This window comes from Triturus cristatus, chromosome 10, assembly GCF_964204655.1.
Source record: "Triturus cristatus chromosome 10, aTriCri1.1, whole genome shotgun sequence".
In the NCBI taxonomy this organism is placed as follows: Eukaryota; Metazoa; Chordata; class Amphibia; order Caudata; family Salamandridae; genus Triturus; species Triturus cristatus.
The window spans coordinates 163,991,613-164,007,164 of NC_140593.1; the positions used below are offsets into that span (position 1 = coordinate 163,991,613).

General features: G+C 43.4%; 2 protein-coding genes across 3 annotated transcripts; both read right to left on the reverse strand.

The window, feature by feature from the left end:
• Nucleotides 1–437: 437 nt before the first annotated feature.
• LOC146789152 (uncharacterized) lies at nucleotides 438–5,835 on the reverse strand. Its single transcript, XM_085631039.1, has 3 exons — nucleotides 5,031–5,835; nucleotides 2,218–2,355; nucleotides 438–1,909 (listed from the first exon to the last, which is right to left on the reverse strand). The coding sequence occupies exons 1-3, from the start codon at nucleotides 5,833–5,835 to the stop codon at nucleotides 438–440; spliced, it is 2,415 nt and encodes an 804-aa protein (XP_085487165.1).
• A 2,458-nt stretch (nucleotides 5,836–8,293) lies between these two features.
• LOC146789153 (uncharacterized) lies at nucleotides 8,294–9,934 on the reverse strand. Of its 2 annotated transcripts, none has more exons than XR_014970032.1 (2): nucleotides 9,703–9,934; nucleotides 8,294–9,586 (listed from the first exon to the last, which is right to left on the reverse strand). XR_014970032.1 is itself a non-coding variant. In XM_085630737.1 (2 exons), exons 1-2 carry the CDS (start codon nucleotides 9,877–9,879, stop codon nucleotides 8,411–8,413), a joined length of 642 nt encoding a protein of 213 aa, XP_085486863.1. In that variant the 5' UTR covers nucleotides 9,880–9,931; the 3' UTR covers nucleotides 8,294–8,410. The 2 variants fall into 2 exon arrangements, 1 of the variants encoding a protein (XP_085486863.1); XM_085630737.1 differs by having other exon boundaries at nucleotides 8,294–8,875; nucleotides 9,703–9,931.
• Between the last annotated feature and the right edge of the window lie 5,618 nt (nucleotides 9,935–15,552).

Genomic DNA, 15,552 nt, shown 5'->3' on the forward strand with positions numbered 1-15,552 from the left:
TATGTCTGGGGCCATTTGGTCCAGCAGCAGTTGGATAGAGTTAATAACCGCTTCTAGGGCCAGTCTAATAGAATCTATGAGATGAAGATTGACAAAACGAAATTCTTCATAAAATTCTATAGCTCTAAATTTTTTGATAACTCTTTGATATTGTCGCACGCTTTCTAAAAACACCGGCGCAGGGTTGTTACTGATGCTAGAATTATCGCAAGCGACGGCTGTTCTCTGAGGTGTTTGCTCTAACTGCGTGGGGCTCGGTGGTAAATACCCATTGTTGCTTTGAATATTACGGCGTATATTTCTCAAATGGTTTTTGGCTCTTTTTAGGTTTTTGGCTAACCGATTTCTGACTACTTTAGCGGCTAACCATTTCTCTTTACGTTTGGCGACTGTAGTTTCAGACCTTCTCGGCGACCTATGCTCTTTGGGGGTCATTATCAGTTTCCCGAGTCGAGACTCAAGGAATCAAGGTTGGCTTGGGCATCTGCTAAAATAGATGCGAGCGAAGTCTGAGTATTTTGGATCACGTCCTCTACTGCTAGTTTGACATCTGTTATGCCGCCGATATGTCCGGAAGCTTCCTGTACACGTAGAACATTAAAAACGGATGAACTGACGGGTGCAGAGTTCAAGCCTAATCCTTCTAGGGTATTTATTAGGGGAAAAATGGCGTAAATTGCCTGAAGTACAGCCGCGTCGCTGGGAAGTGAAGCTTTAACAGCAGCAGCAGCAGCCCCACTGCGGGGGTCAAGTGGTGTCTTTATCTCAACGTTAAGTGGTTTTTTGACACTTAGGACATCATCTATGGCGCGCGAGGAGACAGAGGTCTCGAGCTGATTTTGAGCAGTTACTAAAGCAGCTGAAAGTGATTTCTCTAAATTTTGCTGTATACGTACGATGCCAGCTTTGATGCGTTCAATGGCTTGTATCTGAGCTACTGTATCACGATTACTTAAAGCAAAAATAATAGCTTCGCAGATAGATGCTGTGTTAAGAGTGCTTCCCCTAAGGTTTGTTATTAAAGGTAAAATATCGTGGCATGCTGATGTTACTGCGGTAATGTTTAGGGGTGGTGTGGGGTTATGTCTAGGAGCTTGTAGCGCCGCTGCGGACGCCCCGTTTGCTGCAGCACTGTGGGCAATTTCAGTCTTTAAATTATGGTGAATAGCACCTGGTGCGAACCTTACTGGGGGACTGGTGATGGCGGGTCCTCCTCCTATTGTAACATCTGTGTGACACCCCCCTTGTGAGCGTGGGTTCTTGGAGCATTCGCTGTGTACAGCTGGCCCTGCTTTTGATCTGTTTTGTTGAACGGGTACATTCGCGTTTTCCCCCCAACAGTCATCATCGTCAAGCAGCGAAATTATTTCTTGTTCATCGGGGGGAATAATGGCGTTTGCTGGTTGCGCATGCAAGTTCTTTGATGGTTGAGAGTGAGACTTGGGGGTAGGAGTAGGTGGGGGGTGCACTAATACCGGAGTATCGCTGCAAGGGTGCGTTGTGACACCTAGAATCTGTTCTGAATTTCGGCTGGGGAGAACGCAACCAGGGGTAGGCGTGTTTGAATTCGAAACCTGGAAGGTCTGTAGAGTAGCAGAATTGTTATCATTAGCATTCGCTTTCCTATTGCGCTTTTGATCACCCTTTTCTTTACAGCCAGAGTGTCTCTTTCTCAAACCGCCACCATTTACAGACACCGGTGGAAACTCATGCAATGCAGGCCCCCCAACAGTACTCCCCCCAAAACCACCCTGCAATGTTTGTGGTGGCCCTCGCCGCCTCGCTTCTTTACGCTTCTGACCTTTGCTTTTCAGATCGTCAGGCGGCAACCTTGAACTCCTTTGTACAACCGGTTGTTGTGTATTTGATTGCTGCACGTGTTGGATGGAGATTGCATCATCAGTTTTATCTAAGTAAGAGCAAAAAACACAATTTTAATTCAAGCAATGAACAGTCGGAAGAGTCCTCAATAGTCATCAGTGCTACAACTAGACTGAGAGTGGCAGCGCAAGCACGCACACACACACACACACACACACACACACACACACACAAGCACACACAAGCACACACACACACACACACACACACACACACACACACACACAAGCACACACAAGCACACACACACACACACACACACACGCACAAGCACGCGCACATCAGCATGGTCTATGGTAGAACATACTACCAGTAGAAAAGAGAATTAATTCTTACCAGCATGCGCGCTGAAGCCGCAAATTTGACTGGCTGCGATAGGATTAGGGCCTTCAAGCGCAGTGTCGAATAAAAGTGCGTCTGCCGCCTCGGCCACTTCCTGCGAAGACAAAAATGCAAACAGCTGTAACACATTTCCTATATCGGTTTAAATTAAATTACTTGAAAGCACCGCTATACGTATTTACAAGCTCATGCAAACAAAAGTACACACACACACACACACACACACACACGACCGCAGAAATAGACCCAGACCTTAGTTGTCAAATTAGCTGCTTTTCAAGCCGCAGCTCAACCCCGGCTCGCTGGCCCCAGGCTATATAGTGACATTATTTAAGACCTCGAGCGTTATTAAATCATGATCTGTAAAGCAAGGAGGCGGACTAGTCCTTGACTTAAAAACACGGATCAATGAGCAGATAGTCTTTGAGGTAAGAGCATGTGCAAAATCTAAACACACCGAGAGTCATGTCATATTTCCTATTGCTTAAAATGCCAGCTGCTGTAACAGTACTAAAAGTCTTTTGACGACGACGTGAAAAACTGAATTAGAACCACATGCTAGAGCATTTCAGACGGGGTCCGGCAAAACAAAAAAAAAACAAAACGCAAACACACACACACACACACACACTTTTTTTTTTTATGCATCTTTCACGGTTCCTGACTAGCAGTTACAGTTAATTCAAAACACCCCGAGTTTCACCTAATTTTATCTATTGCTTAAAACCTTTTGACAGAGGAGCGAAAGACTTAATTAGAACCACATGTTAGAACATTGCCCGGGACTTCGGTCTAATTCGTCTTAGTGTGACAGTCTGAGCCGGAAAAAAAGCTTACATCCCTGATAAAAAAGCATTTAACCTTTGAGAGATGACGCTAATAGAAGCGCAACTTCAAAAAGAGCTAGAGGATTATATAAAAAACATAAAACAATCTTCTTACCAACAATTCTTGGTCCTCAGACATGTTCATAAATGGAAACGGTGCTCAGTCATCAGGTGGTGAAATCTTTCAGGGGCTTCAGCTTTTCAAGCGCCCGATGTGGTGGGAGAATGAAGGTGTCACCAGCGCCGTTGGTTGGAGCGTCGTAGCTTTCCTGAGAGCTCCAGCCTGAATGTTCTTGCAGACCTCACGTTTTTATACCCAAAACCCGACAGTTTCCCGCCACAACTCACAATACCACGTATGTCTTCGTGTGTCGAGAATTAAACGGTATAATCCACTAAGCATTTCAGGTTGAATATAAACAGCTGTGCATTAACGTGGCAGCAAGGTGCTGAAAAAAGTCAGACCGCCACGTAAAGTTAGGCCCCCCTTTTTTTATCCATATTTTTTGCAAACCTAGACAGCACACTAGGCACCATATGCGGACAATAGCCTGTCTAAGCATTTCAGGATGAATATAAACAGCGGTGCATTAACGTGGCAGCTAGGTGCTGAAAAAAGTCAGACCGACACGTAAAGTTAGGCCCCCCTTTTTTTATTCAGATTTTTTGCAAACCTCGACAGCACACCAGGCACCATATGCGGACAATAGCCTGTCTAAGCATTTCAGGATGAATATAAACCACGGTGCATTAACGTGGCATCTAGGTGCTGAAAAAAGTCAGACCGACACGTAAAGTTAAGGGCTTTTTTCATGCAATTTATTTAGATACATTTTATATCACAGAGTAAAAATGTTCGGTACAAATATGATTTTAAAAGTCCAATGAGAGCGTAAAATAGACCTTGTGGATGTCTGCTAGTTATCATAAACACTGTAAACATGTATATTATCAGTGAATGAAATACAATTTTGCATCGGTCTGTTATTTACACGGCCTCTTTTCAATCTGCGTAATTGCCTCAACACAAACCTTGTTACTAGAGCATCATTTGCCTTCAAATCAGCTGAATACATTTTTAAAATGCTTTCAAAGTCTACACCACGGCATCTATGAAATAAATAAAACAAACAATGTGCCCCGCAGGTAAATGATACATCATCCTGAATCTGGTTTTCATGAAATGTTATTAGGCCTGAAGTGTTTCTTTTTAAAAATTGCCATATGGTATTGGGGTACAGATAACTGTTTGGTGGCACGCCATAGGAGTCAAAAAACTCAGAGTCCTTTTCTGTTAGAAATATTGCTAACCAGTGTCGACCCCTTTGATCTTTACCGTCTGTATTGACTATTAAATGAAGCGGTCGCTGGCGATTACCCAGATACATTGGTAGAGTGTCAGCTGCGAATACACCTAAAAATGAATGTTTTGCCATCTCGTCTTTGGCGAGAAAACGTTCCAGTTGCCACGTATTCATCACATATAGTCGATTAGCACCTCTCGCCTATGGTTAATCTGTATAACATTCTGAAAGACAGCGTAAATCAGAAGGTTTATAGTAGACGGTAGAGCGGCGCTAAAACGGAGCTCCAGACGTACATTGCCTGATTTTTGTATCGAAAAATGGCCGCCACCCACGTCGTTGTCAGGGCATAGATCGAAAGCCAGCATAGAATAGCCTTTCGAATACTCTACACGATCCACAAAGAAGGGTCGGTCTGATGCGTACTTCCCAGCAACTTGCAGCACACCCAAATATTCTCTAGCCACACCCCCAGTTCCAAATGACGGCGTGTATGGTTTTGCCGGTATAGCTTGGCCGTCTACGGAGAGGCTGCTGTGAGATATATTATAATGCTTGAAATTAAAGGGGTTTCTGCCATATTCACCGCTAAATGCTGCGTTATCGACCAGCGCTACTATTACAGTTCTTGGCAAAAATCCGAAAAAAATATTCTCAGTATTCGATAGTAGCGCACCGGCTGGGATGCTGAACACTTTGAGCTCCACTCTTTCGATGGGGTACTTGGCATTACTGGTTAACAGAGTCTCGGCGTGAGCTAAACGCACCACCGGGCTCACTTTGACACGTTTCACAAATAGTGACGCCGCTAAGATATGCACTTTGTAATTTTCTGCGTCGCCGCTCATTAAGCAAAAAGTGTCTTTATTTCGAATCAGTTTAATCTTCACATCTAGACCGTTAAGCATTAATTTGTCTTGGAAAAATAAATCGCAGTGTAATTGCCCAATCAGTTCCACTTTACGACTTCGGGCTGTAAAGCTAGCTCTGCTCTTAAATCCCGCGTTAGCACCGTTTAAAGTCGTGTCCTCGTGCTCTCCAGCGGTGTCTCTGTAGAAGAGACCTGCAGAAAGTTGGCGTTTTAAAGTGGGGTCCCCATAATTAAGTACCGTTTCGAGATAAGCCCTGTATGGATACGTGTTGTTTGACTGGCTGATGAGCCGGTCGCCGAGGCTCACATCCAGTTGGTTAAAAAGTGAGGCTATGGGGTATGGAGAAAACGCCACTCGGGCTGCGGCGTCCAAATCGGATCCGTCTGCGTTAGTAATTTTGCACGACAGATAAATCAGGGTAGCTGAAAGGTCCAGGTAGTCATCCGACCGAGCTATGAAGAACTCTAAGGGGGCTGTGTCTGACAGGGCTGAAAGTGGCGGTACTTCGACATATAGAGAACTTTCAATGCTGGTTTGCGTTGGTGGTACTTGGAATAGGTCCAACTCTGACTTTGTGCATTCCTGGGAACCGCAAGGGACGGAGGCCATGGTCCGATTTAAAATATGTTGCCCTTAGAGACTCGTTTTTTTCCGTGTCTTCTCCGGGTCTTAAGCGAACTCTTTTGAGCCGGTCGCCGGCGCTTCACAACGCTTTGAAGGAACGCGGGCGGCCCCCTTAGTGATACACCCCTTTTTCTCTTCCTTCCTCTTTCGAGATAGATTAAACCTGAGCCTTCTTGACCCGTTTTGGTAAACTTTTTCATCACCGCCCCCGAAACGTGCCCTGCGACGTCTCGGGCAATATTTGCTGCAGCGGTTTTCACGTGCGGTTTTACCAACTGGAACCCTCTTCTTAAAAGCGGTACTGCTTTTCTGAAAAGGCTTCTGAATATACCGCCAACACCCGCCCCGTACATAATAGGTGCCCCGTGGAACCCCGGGAGGCCTGAGCCGGCTTGTGCTCTATAGTAATCCCTATAGAGCGACGCGTCGCCGTAATTTTCAGGTAAAATCATTATTCTAGTACACTTCACCACGTCGCGGCCTGAAATGAAGCTTCGCTATGACTTTACCCACTTTAAATCTTATATTAGTGTTCAAATCGTCCTTCAGTTCCAAAGTTATTGTGTGAAAATGTTTTTTGCTGATCGGTACATAATCTCTTTTGGTGTAAATGATGTTTATCATGCTATTATTCTTGCCTGTGATTTCCACGCACCGGAGGAGAGGCACGTAGCTATCCCCCACTCTCTGATGCTCTATCACGTCGCAGTATACAAACATCATATAAAATCCGCCGTGTACATCCGTGTAGGCTTTCCCCGCTGATGAAGAGTGGTGAACGTTAGGCGTCAGCCCCAACACTCTCCCCAGTTTTTCACGCACCAAAATACCGTAGTCTTGAGCATTCCTCAACTGCACTTTTCGAAGTCGTGGTTCATACGTTAATCTAAGGTCAACAAGTTCCGATATGTTACCAATGGATTTATTCATTACTTCTACAATGTCTCGTATGTTGTCATAGTGCCCCGGCGGGAAAGAAAGTTCGTGGGCGCTTTCCTTCTTGCGTACCACCGTAAATCTAACATCCTCTGTTTCAAAAGTGTCCCACGTGTGCGGGTACTGAATTTCTGTTAGGGCCACCTCCCAATCTCCTTGTAGATGAATAGGTTTTGCTAGTTTCACCGTAAAATTTGAAATTTTGTTATTAGGGAAAGTGTCCAAAGACGCGTTACTCGGGAGCGTCAGATAAAAAGGTCCGACCTCCATGGCGCTTCCGCGGTACCTAAATGCCTATATCCGCTGTTGTAGACTTTGTATATCCTTTAATTCACTCTCAGAGACCCAACTATTAAATTTATCAGGCCATCCCCGCCATTTAACTAGGCACTGTCTTTGTGCCCCGTGCCCCTTCTTTGCCAAAACGTTCTCAATACGGTACACACGATCTTGATCCTGTTTTATTTTTTGCAGCTCTTCCTTGTAAAAACACCCTTCGACCTCCTCCCCAGCATAGTCTTTTAAGTTAAAAACTGTAACGCCTGAATGCTTGGAAATCTTGTCTATCACAAAGATCTCATCTGTAAAAGTCTGCTCATACCCCTTTTGAAATACCCCCTTGCATCTAGATACCCTAACATGATCACCTTTTTTGAGCGTGTTTTTTGAAACAGGGTTGTTGGTGAACACGGACCCGTACACAGTTCTCCAAATTTTCAACTCATTTTGCGGGGATACTTCTACAGGGGACGTCTTAATGGTTCTATGATAGCTATGATTGTAACTTTCAATAAAATCTTGTAAACGATCTATATAACGAAATGTGTTGTACGCTGTAAAATACCGCCAAATTCGTGCCTTGAGAGTTCTGTTGAATCTTTCTACAATCGCCGCCTTCACTTCGTTGTTTGTAACAAAATGTTTTACACCATACTTGTTCAGCAGAGCTTTTAGCGTCTTGTTTTCAAACTCTTTTCCTCTATCTGTTTGTAACTTTTTAGGAATTCTCCCGCTGCTGAAAATGTAATCAAGGGCTTTTGTGACCGAGCTCCCCGATTTTTCCTTCAGGCCAACGGCGAATGCATACTTTGACAGTACGTCTATCACCGTTAATATAAATTTTACACCATCATTAACCGCGGCATGTTCACGGACGTCTAGAAGGTCCGCTTGCCATTGATGATTTAAGCCGCTGACTATCACACGCCGTCTTTGAAAGCGCTTTCTCGACCCCTTATGTAGCGTGTAGGCATCTTCGCCCGATAACCAGTCGCGTACCTGTGTTCTTTTAACACCGTCGTTGTGGATTTTGCTCTCCTTGTACAAGGCTTCTACACCGCCAAAACTACCAACTTTCGAGGGGTTGTAATAAACTCTTTTGAAAAGCTTCTGCATCGTAGCGCTTCTTGAACTAAAATACCGCAACCCCTACTCCCGCCCCCCTATTCTATTAATTCACTTTTGTTTTATTATTTTTCTTTATCAAATAATCAGAACTAGAAGCCGGTTTATTTTACAATAGTAGATTATTTAATAACACACGAATTAAACAGTGTATGATTTAAACTGGTAATATAGGAATGTACAGCGCTATAAACGATAATAACGATAAAAACATAGATATTTAACACAATGCTCTCAAAAACTCGTGACGTAGAATCAATATTTGGATTTTGCTAGCTATGAACGGTACCAGTCTTCTTACATCCTCCCCACGCCCCTTCAAGAAGGCTCGACAAAACAAATCAGATATTGTATTCATGAAATTGAAAAACTGTTTCTTATTCAGAGTAGTTCCTAGGGTGCAAAATGTCCGCCTGATATAATTGTCGATGCAATCTTCGAGCACGTCGTCAGCGCCCAAGAAGATTTTGCTCTTTTCAACGTCGTAAAAGCCTCTAGGTTTCTGACCCAGTTCTTTTTCAAGCTCTTCGATGATTTCACATCGCTTGTTACGACATAGCGCGGTCGGGCGAAACACTGGTTTGGGGTACGCCATCTTTGCTCTGATCAGAAAATAAAAAGCGTCTTCCAGGCATCTAACGCTCGGTCGCACGCCGATCTCAACCATGTGTCGAAACACACTTTCCTGCAACGGAAAAACACACATACATAATAGTAGCAATCGCGAAGATCATCATGTTTTCATTTACTCTACATTAAGAAATGTCATGTTCCTCGGTTTTAAACTCCTGTAAAGATACTTGATCTTAAAATATCTACGGTAATTCTTCCTTCTCAAATGCTGTTTCATTATCAAGCGTATGTCTTCATCACCCGCTTCATACATACTTTTCACATGCTCTGATGGGGACTGTACTCTCTTAATATACTTTAAAACATTCGCAATCATCTTACTACAATCTTCGGGTACTGACATTTCTTTCAAGCCATAGACCGCCCCCAACGTCGCCATAATCTTATAGGGGTCCAGCTTGTAACATAGTTTCCGTATCAAACTGTCTTCATATTCATCACCCGTCGTGAGACAGTCGTGATGCAACTGACTCGGGTCGTCAATTTTACAACCTTCGCATTCGTCGTACCACCCCGCCTTTAAGCACAATTTTATGATCGCGGCTATCGCTGTCAAAAGTCCGCGATATCGATCCGTGCTCCAACTTTCACCACGACAAAATTGTACAATTGCGTCTAAGCGCTTACAGCTGCAGTTTTTATGCGTTACGGCAAGTTTTTTCTGTCTTGAGCAGCAGAGACATGAAAAACGTAGCGATGGCTGTGTGACTTCCATAGTCGTGCTAGCGGTTTTGTCGCCTGGGGCTCCTCCTCCTCTCTTTTGCTGATAAAAAGAAAAAAAGGGTTTTTCGACCTCAGCCTTCCTCACAACTACACGCCTCATCATCACACTCTTAAACACCCCAGAGGATTTGCCGAAAAATTGCGGTTCGTACTTACTTTTCGTTTTCCAACTTCGCACTTTTCTGTTTCGTTTACAGATTCTTCTCCGGAATCCATCTCTGTACAGTCGCTGGAGTCCTCGGGTTCAGGCTCTTGCAGGTCAATACCCTCGTCATCTTCACTTGGTTCCGCTCTTCCACCGCCGTCTGTAGCATCGGAGGTATTGCTCGCCATTTTAGCAACGCCACCAACCGCCTCTTCGCAGGCTCCGGTCTCGGGCTTTATATTCGGCATAGCCGATACCTCGACGTCTGTCTCGGGCTTTTTATTCAGCATCGCCGACGACATCTCCGACGTAGTACCCGCAGGCGTTGTTGGCGCGCAATTTTCCTTATCACTATCGTCGAGTTCTGCAGCGTCGTCTGCAGCATTTGCCGCTTCCTTCAGCATCGCTGTTATAGTTTCTCCAAGGGGTCCCGCTTCCACGCTAGAGCAAGACATTCTCAAAGTTGTCTTAAAGCTCGAGCTTTTCTTTGTCGGAAAAAAGCGGGGGTTTCTTAACACACGGTCCTCGGAATGCTGGCTTATATCCTCTGTGAACATACTAGACACGCCCCGCGGTATGTTTGTAGACTCGTATTTCACACTACCCCCACTTCTTAGCAACCCTCCTGCATGCGTGGTCGATTCATACGTTTTTGATTTCATCGCAGTATCATTTTATAAGCCTTGATTCACAATTCCTAACTTATCGTTTTATACGCTTTATGATTTCATCGCCGTATCATTTTATAAGCCTTGATTCACAAATCCTAACTTATCGTTTTATACGCTTTTTTTTTTTTTTTTTTTTTTTTTTCATCGCCGTATCATTTTATAAGCCATGATTCACAAAATAACGACCTATATAACAATAAAATGCTATAATCTTATCAATACGTTATAAGGACCGATTAAAACCCCGATTAAAAGCAGACTTGGAACGCGTCCAATATAGACACACGGACCAAAGGGGCGTGGTCAAAGGGGCGTGGCCACCTGTCAAAAAATACATGGTGACGAGTAGTATACAACCTATACTACTCCCCAATGACTGCTATTGAAGTAGTGAGCTCTTCTGCAAAGACAGCTTTAACCCTGGTGACTGCTCTTAAAGTAGGGTGCTCATTTGTGAAGACAGCTTAAACCCCGGTGACTGCTCTTGAAGTAGTGTGCTCTTGTGCGAAGACAGCCTAATCCCCGGGGACTGCTATTGAAGTAGTGAGCTCTTCTGCGAAGACAGCTTTAACCCTGGTGACTGCTCTTGAAATAGAGAGCTCTTCTGCGAAGGCAGCTTAAACCCTGGTGACTGCTCTTGAAGGAGTGTGCTCTTGTGTTATGCGAAGACAGCTTGATCCCCGGTGACTGCTATTGAAGTAGCATGCTCTTGTGCGAAGACAGCTGAAACCCTGGTGACTGCTCTTGAAGTAGTGTGCTCTTGTGCGAAGACAGCTTAAACCCTGGTGACTGCTCTTGAAGGAGGGTGCTCTTGTGTTATGCGAAGACAGCTTAAACCCTGGTGAGTGCTCTTGAAGTAGCATGCTCTTGTGCAAAGACAGCTTAAACGCTGGTGACTGCTCTTGAAGGAGTGTGCTCTTGTGTTATGCGAAGACAGCTTAAACCCTGATGAGTGCACTAGAAGTAGCATGCTCTTGTGCGAAGACAGCTTAAACCCTGGCGATTACTCTTGAAGTAGTGTGCTCTTGTGCGAAGACAGCTTAAACCCCGGGGACTGCTATTGAAGTAGTGAACTCTTGTGCAAAGACAGCTTAAACCCTGGTGACTGCTCTTGAAGTAGTGTGCTCTTGTGCGAAGACAGCTTAAACCCTGGTGACTGCTCTTAAAGTAGTGTGCTCTTGTGCGAAGACAACTTAAACCCCTATGACTGCTATTGAAGTAGTGAGCTCTTGTGCAAAGACAGTTTAAACCCTGGTGATTGCTATTGAAGTAGTGTGCTGTTGTGAGGAGACAGTATAATGTCAGCCTAAGGCACACTCTGCTGTTTGCTGTGATAGCACCAAGAAGCACCAATGTCACCTATATTTACCATGGTTAGCAAAAGTTCAGTGAAAACCTCCTGCTGGAACTGCAGGTCCTGCCTCACTTTTGTTGGTTTCTCATTTCCAAAGTGGGCATCATAGTATTTGCCGTCTTGAGTCAACAGTGGGTATTTTACCCTGGATAACAAATCAGTTATGATTAGTAAAATCCTAGCGTACTAAGTGTTTGTGTTAGATTAATCTGAAAGTAAACTGAGTTTGATTCAGATGAAGACCTTTGTGGTGTGTGGTTTCCAAAGGACTTTGTTGTTCAGTGCTGCTCCTGTACAAATTGTTTGCAGGGCATATGTCCTTAGGACTCTGTGTCTGAACGGTCCAGGTAAGGCAGCATTTACAATGCTACTGAGCTACTTCTTGAACTACGACCTCAAATACTCCCAAAGTGTAACCCGTTCTAGATGCTTTGTCTTTGGAAGTTGTGGCTGTGACTTGGGCTCATAATGTGATAACTCCAGGTAGAATGTCTACAGTGCCTGGCTGTTAGCAGTTCCTGGCAGCACGTGGACCTGGACTCAATTTGGCCTTTCTCATTATGTAACACATGATCCCAATCTGAATATTAGGTACTGCTAATGCACATCTGTGCTCCTTCTTAATAGTCAACTCACTTGACACTGGTATTTTTGTTCCTTAATTTTTCAAAATCCTTTGGTTGACGGACCTTGTGCTACGCTAACAGAGAGGTACCTCATGATGGGTTATGCTTTTATGCGAGCTTGTCCGATGTGACAGGTGTTGAAGAATAACTTGCACAGGTGTTCACATGGAACTGATTTATGCAATTTTCATTAAAACAGCAAAATAACTGTTGATATTCAATCAGGAGAAATCCAGCTTGCTTTAAATGTTTTCAGCCATTCCAATGTAATTTAATGTAAGTTGGAAAATGCACACATTTAGGAAAAATTAAAAAAACAGTGTGAAGTGCACATTTACCCCAAATAACATACCGTAACCAAGAACGAGAGACAGTGAGTATGGTACAGGGATATTGGTTTTACCAAACAGTCACATATCATATTCTCATCAGAAAATACAGAAATACGACCTCGTTTTTAGGTCGAGCAAGGCAGCGCATGAGCTGTCTCTTCAAGACCTGCTGTAGTAACCCAGTATGCTTACAGTATGTTATTTTCTTGCTATTGGCTGCTTGCGTTTTCACTCGTGCATGTATCCTTCTGATTTGTTAAAGGCATTTATTTGTCATGCCTCTTTAAGTGTTGCTCCTCCCCGAGAGCAACGAGTTCGGTTTATTGCATTTGTATTTGGAACTTCTTTTTGTGTATTATTTTGTGAAAAAGCATTTATACCATTGTTTTTGTTTTGTGTGTTTGTGGTTTATATGACGGGAAAAAAAAGTAACTTTGCAATTATGCTCTAACGTTGCCAACGGAGGAGTTGTTTCTGTTACCCAAAGTACCGTGGACATCTGGTTTGTCAACATTACCAGAGAGCACACCACGGGATAATATTTTAAAGCTTAGCTGCCTGATATCTGGCAACACTGACCCACATTACTCGATTCGATTCATAAACTTTATTCGATTCAAAAAGAAAGAATCATAAAAGTATGTAGAACACCACTAGAAAATCATTCTACAATTTGTACATTAAAAGAATAAAAAGAAAAATGTGTACAATTTTACATCATTTATCAGAAAGCAATGGGAACCATAAAAGGTTTTTAGACCAAACTAGCTATACCGTTTCCTGATCTGGAGAGACAATCGTATAAAACTTAACATAGCACAACATACTCCAGGAGATGATAATGATAACAAGTAGTCATAGCCTTCTTTATAATTACATGGTTGCTGTTCTTTTAGAATAGGCTTAATAAACCTACTCCTTGGTTCCTTATATAAAGGACAAAAAAGAACAATATGGATAGTACTTTGACTAACTTTGTTAATACAAGGACAAGGGGGCAGCCTCTCACACCAACCCCCTTGTTTTGGAAAGGCAAAAAGAAAATGAAGTGTGTTTAGTCTAAACCTTGTCAGGAACAAACGCCATTGCACATGAGTGGTAAATGTTAGATAAAATTGGTGCTGTAGTTTTCCCAAGCAGTTTATTGACTGGTCTAGACATGACATGCTTAAACTTTTACGATAATTTGTTTTAATTAGAGTTTTTATGTCTGCCTGTATTTTTTCGGGGTTGTCATATAAGTGGCCCAGACCTATTCTGTGCAAAGCCATGGGATCTGCATTGCATGGTCAAGATTTTTGCAGTCTTGGAGGATATCTTTAGAGAGCTGAAGGTCTTTTGATAGCCATATTTTACCCCATAATAATAAGGGCGAAATGCGAATGATGTCAGTCACATATTCCATTCCCATCTCAGTGTGACAGAAACTGTTAGATAAACCTGATGGGATTGACAACAAACGCTTCATAAATTTGTTTTCCATGACCTGGATCATGGCTGGGCTTTCTGTACCCCAGACCCCTGCCCCATAAGTGGCCACAGATAAGCATTTTGCTCTATACAAGCTTTTTAATTGTGCGACCGGTTTTTGCCCCAGTTTACTACAAAAGCGAAAAAGACCCTCTATGGATCGACTAGTACTTTGTACTCGCGCCTTCATCAAGGGGACCCAACTCAATTTACTGTTAAAAAGATTTCCCAAGTAATTAAAATTATCCACTTTTTCAATGGTGTTGTTGGTTACCATAAACTTACGGGTTTTTGTCCCTTTTGGACCACAGACCATTGCGAAAGATTTTGCAAAGTTTACCTTTAGGTCCAGGTCCAACATGAAGTTATTAAATGCATCCAGACAAGTCTGCATGCTATTTGCTGTGAGGGTCATTAATACCGTATCATCGGCATAAGATAACATAGGTATCTTCTTGCCGTTTACCTTTGGGAAATCAGAGCAATGATCCAACAAGTACTTTTCCAAGCCATTTGTATAAACTAGGAACAAAAAAGGCGCTAAAATGCAACCTTGTCGCACACCCTCAGTTGAGGGGATAGATTTTGGTTTTTCCCCCCTGGCCCAAACCTTATTGCCACGGTTGTAGCTGCATGTAATCTGTGGAGCAGGGTAACCAAGGGTTCCTCAAAACCCATATCCTCCATCATTCGCCATAATTTGTTTCTGCAAACAGTGTCAAAGGCACTGGATAAGTCCATGAAGGCCAGATGAACAGAAGAATTCCTGGCCTTCATGTACTTACTCATAATCAGTGCCAAATTTAGACACTGTTCGATTGTTCTCTTTCCTCTTCTGAATCCATATTGGGAATCTACAATTAGGCCCACAGAGTCTGCCCACGTCTCTTATCTGAATTCCAGGGTTAGAGACTTCAACACAGCAATTTATAAAAGGGAAGCGCGAGACCATGTTTTGGCACGCGTGTGTGTGCGCATTTGTATGTGCGCGTGCTCAAGCAGAACCCGTAAAGGTTCTGAATACAACCAGAGCCATGAAAACATCATCCTCGATTTTAAAAGGTACAAAAGCTACACTCAATCGCCCTGCAGCTGCTTACGCAGCATTGCCGACCCTGTTATTTGTTCTACGATATGTGGATTAATTTCTATTTTCTTTACATAAAAGAGTTCACAGGCTAACAGTTTGCAGAACAATGCTGAGTGACTTTGCCTGTTGACCTTAAGCTCTTCAAATAAAACCAAGCTGGTGCCTCTTGAACAGTGCTGCATTTCCATAAAAGTGTGTGTGTTCTGCCTGGACATCGGTGTTCTGCAGCCCTTTAACCCCTTCCCCGCTCATGACGGAACCGTTCCGTCATGAGCCACGGTTGGCGTGTGCTCATGACGGAACGGTTCCGTCATGACA

Excerpts from the sequence above, each read along its gene's own strand:
- LOC146789153 (XM_085630737.1), bottom strand. The coding sequence starts at position 9,879 with ATGGCGAGCAATACCTCCGATGCTACAGACGGCGGTGGAAGAGCGGAA. Across the intron at positions 8,876-9,702 it reads GCGAAGTTGGAAAACGAAAA|GAAAGTGTGTTTCGACACAT; the intron begins GTAAGTACGAAC and ends TTTCCGTTGCAG.
- LOC146789152 (XM_085631039.1), bottom strand. The coding sequence starts at position 5,835 with ATGGCCTCCGTCCCTTGCGGTTCCCAGGAATGCACAAAGTCAGAGTTG. Across the intron at positions 2,356-5,030 it reads AGTGTTCAGCATCCCAGCCG|GAAATGTGTTACAGCTGTTT; the intron begins GTGCGCTACTAT and ends AAACCGATATAG. Across the intron at positions 1,910-2,217 it reads CGGCTTCAGCGCGCATGCTG|ATAAAACTGATGATGCAATC; the intron begins GTAAGAATTAAT and ends GCTCTTACTTAG.